The sequence below is a fragment of the Enoplosus armatus genome, chromosome 13 (assembly GCF_043641665.1).
Source record: "Enoplosus armatus isolate fEnoArm2 chromosome 13, fEnoArm2.hap1, whole genome shotgun sequence".
Classification (NCBI taxonomy): domain Eukaryota; kingdom Metazoa; phylum Chordata; class Actinopteri; order Centrarchiformes; family Enoplosidae; genus Enoplosus; species Enoplosus armatus.
In genome coordinates this window covers 2617537-2627990 of record NC_092192.1, presented here as the reverse complement: position 1 = coordinate 2627990, position 10454 = coordinate 2617537, and the positions used below count along the sequence as shown (strand labels likewise).

Genomic DNA, 10454 nt, shown 5'->3' with positions numbered 1-10454 from the left:
CCCCCAGACTGCTCATTAATCATTATTTTAGAAGATTGCAATGTCATAACTGAAAAATGACTTTTTTTTTTCTTTTTTTTTTTACAAACAAACTATATCAATGAGTGTTTTATTGCCTGTTAAATGACAGCAGTAGTAATGGCTAAGAAAAGATGTGGATTATAGAGAAAAATAATAGTAATGATTTGAAGCTGTACATTTGAAATTAAACACATTTTGAGAAAAAAGTCAACAGATCTTGTTAAAGCAGGAATCCACCTTTCTGTCCTCACTCATTCAACTCCACACAAAGATCTTTGATTTAAGATTTAATCTTTGATTAAAAATAAAGATATTAGCATCAAAGCATGTGAGTGATGAAGGAACATGGCTGATCTCTCCTCTGATCAGTTTACAGTTTGGTCAGTTTATATTTAAAAAAAATCCAATTCTTTCCTCTAACATGTTAATGTGTGTTTAACTCTTCCTCCTGTTAAACACTAAAAACAGTGGATTGGAAAGGAGATAAAGTATATATTCTGCCAAGAAGGAAACCCACTTTGATGTGAACACATCAGCAGGAAACAGCTGTTATTGGTGTCCTTGGAAGCCTTAAAGGGGACCTATTATTCATTTCCAGCTCTATATCTATATTCAGCTCTGTATCCACTAGCTTTGCGTGATTCACAGATCAAATAAGTCCTCATTCATCTTATACTGGCCCTTTCTGCAGCCCCTCAATGGAAAATATTTCCCAAATTTCTAGATTTACAAAATTACATAACTTTTCTTCTTAGCAACCACATCTCAAATATTCTGGAATCTATCTAAAATGACTGAAATGGTTCAGTCATTTTAGCTGCTTCCCTCTGTCACCTGGTGACTAATGTGTATCTTATAGGTCTGTATAGCTATAGGCTTACATGTGTTTAGGTTCACTTGACAGTTAGCGGATAGTTTCTTAAAATTTCATTGATAGCTTGATATTTTACTGAAAAATATCATATAACTAATTGCAGTTAGTATTTCCTTAGACTGTTGTGCTGTCCAGCTGTCCAGCTTGTGTGGCTGTTTTGGAAGAGGAATCATAGCAATCATAATCATGATAATCATGATACAGATCACACACAGAAACTGATGCAGCTAATTACCAAGTGCGACATATTGCAGTTATCCGCAGAAGATGCCTTTGCCTCATTGGAATGAGTCTGCAGGTATATCTGATGACTTCTAAAAAGCAGTATAGGGCTAAGCCTACAGCTGGCGGACCCATGACAGTGTAGAGGGGCAGGTCCCCACTCCTCCCCCACCCACTTCCCGTCTGCTCTTCAAGTGGACTCTGTGCGACGTATGCTACTAAGGGCTAAGGGCAAGTGAATGAGGGGAAGTGGAACTACAAAACTAACTACTAAAAATTTCAAGAAAGATTTCTTAAAAAGCAAACTACTAATGATCCGCCGAAAATTCAGGAGTTCTCTGCCCCCACTATGTCTGAGCCTCAGAGAGAATCACCATTTGAAGTAACTGGAATTAATAAAACTGAAAATTCATAAAATAATACCATTAAAAATTCTAACCAAATGAGATATTAAATTATGGGAAATATTAAAATGTAGAGAATTGCATAAAGTTAAGAGCACAAAATGTGATGATTTAATGAAAAAACATATCAGTTTAAAATTGATGGATAGATCCACAATAGAAGAAGAAATCATATCAGATCTGAAAATAGATAACTTTAATCATGAATTATTATATAGCATTTGTAAACAGACAAAAATAGACAACAGAGGGAATCTACTCTATGCCCTCAAAGCAGGACAAAAACAAATTCAAACTAAATTCATTAAATCCATAAAAAATTAAGATGGTTATGCTGTCCATTGTGAACAACAGAAATGAGATGCAATTCGAGATATATGTTCTGATGCAAATTAGAGATACAGACTGTGTGAAATATTTGTTGGAAAGAGTTTCCCTTCACAGTTCACTAAATTTTAATGAAATAATTGGTGATATAAGAAAAGAGGAGGTGCTGCAAGCCATCCAACAGTTAAACGTCAGGAAGAGTCCCGGTCCAGACGGTCTGCCGACTGAATTTTATCAATTATATAATGACGAAGTCTTAAATCCACGTCAATGTACAATGAAAGTCTGAACAGCAGCTCCCTCATCAAGAAAGTTCAACAGAGGATGTACTCTTTCTATGAAGGTGTTATGTGTTTATTATATAAGAAAGGTGATGAAAGTGATACAGATAATTACAGACATCTAACTATTATGAATGCAGACTATAAAATACTTGCCAAAATAATCATGAACAGATTAGATGATATTTTAGATGAAATTATAGATAAAGAACAAACATGTGCAATTAAAGGTAGACAGATGTGGGATAACTTAAGTATTGTAAGAGAAATTATAAACAAACCTGAAGAAAGCAAAGATTTTTACATCATCGGTCTGGATCAAAAGAAAGCCTTTGACTACATCTCCAGAGATTACCTCTGGGCTGTGATGAAGTCATATGGCTTTCCTGACGTCTTTGCCCAAAAGGTAAATGTCTGCGCACAAAGTTACTGCCATCGCTTATGCTGATGATGTGACTGTAGTTATTAAAAACCAGCTGGAGATGAACGTCTTAACTAATCATTTAAACCTGTACGAGCTCGCTTCTGGAGCAAAACTAAATCATGACAAAACAGAAGGAGTTTGGATTGGAGCGGAGAATGATAGGAGTAATATTAATATTCAAATCAAACAAGAAATTAAAATGCTGGGTTTGACTATTTGTAACAGAGAATGTGGGGAAAGAAATTGGGAGAATAAACTGTGAAGTTAAAGAAGAGGTGAAAAAATGGGAAAATAAAAATACTAATTATAAATCAAGAGTTAATATAGTGAAAACCTTCATCCTATCCACACTCATTTTTCTAGCTAATATCCCCCCCCCCACCTAATAAAATGATAATCTGCTTAAATAAGCAGTGTGTAAACTTAGTTTGGGGAACAACCAGAGAAGTAACGAAGAGAGAGTTAATGTATGAAAGTAAAACATCTACAGATAGACTGATGTGGTCTTACAAGCAAGATAATATTTAATAAAATTAACAATTTCATATAAGAAAAAAAAAAAAAAAAAAACTACTAATGAAACGCAGCCAGACTCTCCCGGATAGGGCCGCCATCTTGCGCTGGTGATGTCATTTGGAGCGAAAGTCTGCGCAGTGGTGATCGGGGATGGAGCCACGGTGCGAGGTCCCGCCCAACCCATCGCGAGCACACCAGTCAATCTCAGCTGTCAATCACATAATTATTACTTCAGAGTATAAACTTGTTTGTATTATATGTTTATAACATACCGAAGACATTATGTATCTCACACGTTTTATCCATCTATGTTTATCTGCAGTTTGTTTTGTTGTGTCAGACCACAGTGCACCTGGTCTGGTAAAATGACATGTAACATGCCTCTGGCTTTAAGTCTAGAATTTATAGTATTAAAACTATTGTGCATACCAGAGTACGTTAACATGAGTTTCTGTGATAATCCTGAACAAAACATCGAACGATGAGAATAGCAGAACAGCAGCTCTTAGTTGAAGTGGTGGGTGGCTCTTAAAAGAGCCTTTGTGTTGTTGTGATGAACAGCAGGTTTACTTGGAGCTGGTGTACTTGGTCACGGCCTTGGTCCCCTCGGACACGGCGTGCTTGGCCAGCTCACCGGGAAGCAGCAGGCGGACGGCGGTCTGGATCTCCCTGGAGGTGATGGTTGAGCGCTTGTTGTAATGAGCCAGACGGGAGGACTCACCGGCGATGCGCTCAAAGATGTCGCTCACGAAGGAGTTCATGATGCCCATGGCCTTAGAGGAGATGCCGGTGTCGGGGTGGACCTGCTTTAGGACCTTATACACGTAGATAGCGTAGCTCTCTTTCCTGGTCCTCCTTCTCTTCTTGCCGCTCTTGGTGGCTTTAGAGACGGCTTTCTTTGAGCCCTTTTTCGGCGCTTTGCCGGTCTCTGGCATATTTGATTTGTTTGGGTTTCTTTGAAACGGATGTCGTGAAACTGTCCGGACGCTGTATTTAAATGTGCCTGATGCAAATAATGATGTGCTGTTGCTCACACAGGATTGGTTTAGTTGTTGTGCTCGAGACTAAGCATGCGCCAACACAAAGTAACTGCGGTCTGACGGGGTTTTTTAAATGTCGGGCTTGAAATATTAAATATATATATATAAAACATTATTGTTGTATTGATACATTTCAACAGAACGTCAGATCAATTCTAATTCATAATTACATGTTATTAATACTGAATTATTCATCTGAAAGGTTCGAATTCGCTCGTGATTAAAATGTTTCTGCCTATATTTCCAAATAATTAGAATTTCAAACGTGAATAAAAATAATTAAACACATGGAAATCATGGTTTCATTTCTTTATTCATTCGTTTTAATTTCATCCTGATCAACCTGCATTATCAGTCTGAATGTTTTATTCCCATCTGTAACTCAGTTCATATATATGCATTGCTATTCTGTCTTTTTTACTTAAATATTGTGAATGTGTAAATTCTATTTACAAAAACTAATTAAATAAATTCTTATTTTTTTGTAATTTTATTTTATAATTTATGCAGCTTTCTACCCTTGAATAGAAGCACCAGTACTGTATTATTTCCCCTGGGGAAATCAATAGAGTATTTCTGATTAATTCAACATGAAGATTAGAAGTTTTAAGACACATAAAGTAGATAGGAAGACGCCACATAACTAAATAAAAGATTTGTTTTTACGTGTAAATGTCCATCTGCAACTGCTACCATGTTTCTTTGTTACTGCACATGTAAAGTAAAGGTATATTAAATATAGAATTTTGTGTTTTACCCATTAAATATACACAAAATCGGTGGGGGTATTGTTAATTAAATTAAACGAAAAGGATAAACTCTTAAAATGAAGTGAGTGGCCCTTAAAAGGGCCTTTGGGTTTCAGTATCAGTAGATCAGGATCAGGTTTAGCCTCCGAAGCCGTACAGGGTGCGACCCTGTCTCTTCAGAGCGTAGACCACGTCCATGGCGGTGACGGTCTTCCTCTTGGCGTGCTCGGTGTAGGTGACGGCGTCACGGATGACGTTCTCCAGGAACACCTTGAGCACACCGCGGGTCTCCTCGTAGATCAGACCGGAGATACGCTTCACTCCGCCGCGGCGAGCCAGACGGCGGATGGCGGGTTTGGTGATCCCCTGGATGTTATCACGGAGCACTTTACGGTGACGCTTGGCGCCTCCTTTACCGAGTCCTTTGCCTCCCTTGCCTCGTCCACTCATCTTTGACAACTGTTGGATCGTCTAATAACTTAAACAGCTCGACCGTCTGTATTTAAAGCTGGTCTGCGGACGTGTTTGAGGACAAATGGCGCGAGTTTCTTTGGGCGGTGCTAAACTCAGCAGCTCTGCCTACATCCGGGAACGTTCTTCCTTTTCATTCTCTTACTTGAATTTTGGTGACTCCTGACAGCTATCGCAATGATATGACAATATGAATATAATGAAAATTAAACAATAACCGTACATACCATATCTCAGGGTGGTGCAGTCCCATCAACAGTTACAATTCATATTATAAACTGTTGTTTGTAGAGGGGAAAAAAAGGTTTATAATCTCTTCTTAGTTTGGATCTCAATATACACATCAAATCAAACATCTTTATCTGTGATGGTGTATTTCTGTTCACTCAGTGTCTGAAGTGTCTCTTGGTGCATCAAATATAAAAACATTTACAGGGACAAGTACATTGTGGTGTGCTATTTTATTATTTTTTTTACGTTAACATCTGCCTCAACACTCCGGCTCAGCAGTAGGGACTGTAGGACATCTTGCTTTTATGATTCATACAACAAAGTAATGTAGTAACATTTGTAATTAGCTGGCTAACCTTAGCTTGCTTGCTAACGTTATGCTTCACCAGCTAACATCCATCCATAACGCTAACTGATGTATTATGACAACAACAATAAATGATGTAACAGTACAAAACAAATGTGTATGAATGTTATAGGGTTGTTTTTTTGGGGCCGATTTTGTCAATTTGTTTGGCTGTTTGAGAGCGAGACTCTCATTCAGCAAGCTAACCCAGGGAGGCCAGCGGGGAACACAGTGTGTAAGGTTACAGCCAGAGTATTTTCACATCTAACTCGTAAATTATGGATTTACTTCGACCAAAACAGAGTTGTTGATTGTTGGAACAGTGGAAAGACCTACCAAGACGGCTTTGGAGAGTTTTTTTTTAGTTTGTTTCTGTTGCATTTGAATGAAGTGTGCTTTATCACGAGTTCACAAGTCTTAGTCCGGTGGAAATTGAACTTGTACTCAGAAGGTATGTGGTTTTTATTATGGTATTTATTAGACTAAGCATAGAGAACTCGCCGAATCTGATCTTCTGGTGGAATTGTTAAAAATTGTTTCTCCCCGTCGGGGAATCGAACCCCGGTCTTCCGCGTGACAGGCGGAGATACTGTCCACTATACTAACGAGGAGGGCTGGAAATCAAATGTGGCCACATCCAATTAATTACTGGATGTATTATATCACGGCGATACACATACGAAGAACTGAATAATGATAGATTATATAATACATATGGACATAAAATATATTATAATACAAGTCACGTGACAGCGCATGTCACGCGGAAGACCGGGGTTCGATTATTAAATTATTTTCTGTAGTAAATTTAACTACCAACTGAACAGGAACTACAACTGATGAAGCACAAGGGTTTATTTACTTGAATGGGTGTCTTGTATAAATACTTAGCTTCTTGACGTCACCTGATGATTAGTCTTATATAAATTAAATACATAAAATCAGTTTATTTTTCCTGTGTATGGTAAGGTTCATTTTAACGACATGTATTTTGTTATGCAGATCTAGTATCTAGCAAGCTAGTTAACAGCCTAATAGTGACTTGCACAAACGCAGTTTAACTACTACTTGAATCAGCAGGAATACAGCTCTTAGTTGAACTGGTGGGTGGCTCTTAAAAGAGCCTTTGTGTTGTTGGGATGAACAGCGGGTTTACTTGGAGCTGGTGTACTTGGTCACGGCCTTGGTCCCCTCGGACACGGCGTGCTTGGCCAGCTCACCGGGTAGCAGCAGGCGGACGGCGGTCTGGATCTCCCTGGAGGTGATGGTGGAGCGCTTGTTGTAGTGAGCCAGACGGGAAGACTCACCGGCGATGCGCTCAAAGATGTCGCTCACGAAGGAGTTCATGATCAGCATGGCCTTGGAGGAGATACCAGTGTCGGGGTGGACCTGCTTCAGTACCTTATACACGTAGATAGCATAGCTCTCCCTCCTGGGCTTTCTCTTCTTCTTGCCGGTCTTGGTGACGGTCTTAGAGACGGCTTTCTTTGAGCCCTTCTTCGGTGCTTTCACTGGATCAGGCATAATTACGTTCGTATGAATTTCTTCAACGGATAAACCATGAAGCGCTGAGAGGGCTAACTTATATTCGCTTGATGCAAATAAGACTGTGCTGTTCCTTATACAGGATTGGCCGAGTTTCTAAATGCGACTGAGCATGCGCTGCATAAACAACCGTTACACATTCCTCTATGAGAAGTGAATGAAGAAGTGAAGAACAAAAGAAAAACACTTTAACACAGATTCAAACAGTCTGACTGTATTAATATCAGTGGTGGAGGAAGTATTTAAATATTTACTGGACTTAAAGTACTAATACCACACTATAGAATACTCTTTTGCAAGTAAAAGTCCTGAATTGATAATAAAAGAAAATGTACTGAAAGTATTAAAATTAAATCTACTCCTGTGACTGTTCATTCTGCCATTACTACTTGATATTGGACTGCAACTAATGATTGTTTTCAGTACGGATTAATCTGCCTATTATTTATTGATTGATTCACAGTGTTTATGATCTTTGACCAACATCTGGAAAGAGTTAAGTTTTATTTTTTATCAGAATCAGAATCAGAAACTGTTTATTGCCAAGTAACATACATTACAAGGAATTTGCCGTGGTCTGAAGGTGCTGTTTTGACAACAAACAAGACACATAACACCTGTAGGCCGACTCATCCTCTCAGAGGTGAGTCCGATGAGGGTGGTGTCGTCCGCGAACTTCAGGAGCTTGACGGACTGGTGACTGGAGGTGCAGCTGTTGGTGTAGAGGGAGAAGAGTAGAGGAGAAAGAACACAGCCTGGAGGGGAGCCGGTGCTGATCGTCTGCGAGTCTGAGACATGTTTCCCCAGCTTCACTTGTGACAGTAATATTGGCAATAATGGATTTTACATTGTTTCAATGATATAATGGACAGAAAGTATTGATAATCCATCAAAGTTGGACTGAGCTTGTTGGGTTTCATTCAGTCTGTATATTTCAGTGCTTGTGGTCGTTCTGTATAATGTGTTCTGATGGATGTAGGCGGATCGATCCCCAAAGTATCAGAATCAGAAATACTTTATTGATCCCCGGGGGAAAATTATACAGTACTGGTGCTCCCATTCAAGAGTAGAAAGTAGCATAAATTTAGAAATAAGATTATGTACAAAATCTAAAAAAAAAAAAGAAATAGAAGGTGGAGAGGTAGTAGTTGCAAAATGTGGAAACGCTTCATGAATTTGCGTGTCATCCTTTCGCAAGGGCCATGCTAATCTTCTCTGTATCGATTACAATTTATTAGATGTGCTGGCTGAGGAGGCACATACTGCCGATATGTTTGAGTATGGATAGTTGTGTCATTAGGATTGATACCAAAAAATGGATCCATCACATCACATGAACACTCTCCTTAGTGCTGCAGTACTGGATGCATGTGACAGTGATTCAGTATAGATGCATTCATGGAGGCACAAAACAAGATTAGTGGGCAACAACATGGGAAGCTGAAAATTAATATTCTTACTAGTGAGTACCTGTTCTGTTATTATTAGTGATGTGTCGGTCGCGAACGATCCAGCTCTTAGAGCCGGCTCTTTGAAGTGAACGACGGGAGCCGATTTGTTTTTTTTCTCCTCTTTTTTTCTGTTAAAGCCGCACGTGATTGGCCAAGATGTGTGGCGGCGTCTGTGTGTCCACACTGAGCAGAAGGGGGAGGGGAGGGGTTACAGACACACACCGCACAGTGAGCACACGAACAGGAGGTAGGGAGATGAGAGAGAGAGAGACAACACGCTGGAAAGGTGAGAAAATGAGTGACAGCAGGAAACGCAGTAAAATTTGGACGCATTTCAATGTCATAGACAGTTCAAAGGCAGAGTGTAGACTGTGCAAGGTGAAAATCTCATATCGAGCAGGCTCCACAAACAACCTGCACAGGCACATTAGAACTGTTCATCCATCAATGCAATTGGAAGAAAAAAGACAAGCAAGGGAACCTGCTATTAATGAAGGTACCAGTGTGTCTACTGCAACTGTTGCTGCTGCTGCAATGTTTACAGCATCATCCAGTACACCACCACAACCACCTAGACCTACAACCCAGAGCTCTATGAACCAGTTTTTGCAAAAGGCTATGACCCCAGCAAGACAGAACACAATTGATGAGGAACTGGCTAAAATGATTGCACGTGATTTTCAGCCATTTTCAATCGTGGACGACAAAGGATTCAGAAGCTATACTCGTGCTCTCAATCCAATGTATGCAATTCCAAGCAGGAAAACACTTTCACAAAAAATCATCCCAGGCCTATATGACAGAGAACGTGCTTCACTCCAAGAAAGGGTCAAAAAAGCCACAGCTGTTTGTCTAACAACTGACTGCTGGACATCCCGAACCACCACATCTTACATGTCAGTTACATGCCACTTTGTTGAAAATGACAAAATGGTGTCCCGTCTGCTGGATTGTTTTGAGTTCAGTGACAGACACACTTCTGAGAACTTAGCAGAGGAGCTGCTCAAAGTGGCAAAAGAGTGGGACGTGGAAAACAAAGTGGTTTGCTGTGTTAGTGACAATGCAGCTAACATAACCAAAGCAATTAAAACCCTGAAATGGACCCACCACCCATGTGTTGCACACACAATTAACCTGTTTGTAAGAGATGCTCTGAAGGTGATGAAGCCCACTGTGGACAAAGTGAAGGCGATTGTGGAATTCTTCCACAGGAGCACAGCAGCCACAGAGAAGCTTAAATCTACCCAACGACCGATGGGCATGCCTGAGCTGAAGCTCAAACAAGAGTGTGTTACTAGGTGGAACTCCACCTTTCATATGCTAAAACGGATTCTGGAGTCCAAGGATGCAGTCATCTCCACCCTGGCTGTTATCAATGCACCTGTTGATCCTCTGAGCCAAGATGAATGGGAGGTACTGCAGGAGGCAAGCACTGTTCTGAAGCCATCTGGGCAGGTCACTGTGGAGATCAGTGCAGACAGGTACAGTGTACAAATGTCATCACATTATTATTATTTAATTATTATCATTTTTATTAGTTGTTGTTGTTGTA

General features: G+C 39.8%; 2 protein-coding genes, 2 non-coding genes and 2 pseudogenes across 4 annotated transcripts; all 6 read right to left on the bottom strand.

The window, feature by feature from the left end:
* The window catches only part of LOC139294837 (histone H2AX-like), a 36013-nt pseudogene that overhangs the window by 4397 nt on the left and 21162 nt on the right, over positions 1-10454 (bottom strand).
* LOC139294838 (histone H2B 1/2-like) lies at positions 3636-4141 on the bottom strand (annotated as a pseudogene).
* Positions 4997-5308, bottom strand: LOC139295684 (histone H4). Its single transcript, XM_070917918.1, has one exon. The coding sequence runs from the start codon at positions 5306-5308 to the stop codon at positions 4997-4999; it is 312 nt and encodes a 103-aa protein (XP_070774019.1).
* Positions 6446-6517, bottom strand: trnad-guc (transfer RNA aspartic acid (anticodon GUC)). Its single transcript has one exon. It is a non-coding gene; the product is annotated as a tRNA-Asp (tRNA).
* Positions 7038-7430, bottom strand: LOC139295029 (histone H2B-like). The gene has a single exon (XM_070917084.1). It carries the CDS (start codon positions 7428-7430, stop codon positions 7059-7061), a length of 372 nt encoding a protein of 123 aa, XP_070773185.1. The 3' UTR covers positions 7038-7058.
* On the bottom strand, positions 8604-8710 carry LOC139295865 (U6 spliceosomal RNA). The gene has a single exon (XR_011598442.1). It is a non-coding gene; the product is annotated as a U6 spliceosomal RNA (small nuclear RNA).

Coding starts and splice junctions, on each gene's coding strand:
- LOC139295684 (XM_070917918.1), bottom strand. CDS start 5,308: ATGAGTGGACGAGGCAAGGGAGGCAAAGGACTCGGTAAAGGAGGCGCC.
- LOC139295029 (XM_070917084.1), bottom strand. CDS start 7,430: ATGCCTGATCCAGTGAAAGCACCGAAGAAGGGCTCAAAGAAAGCCGTC.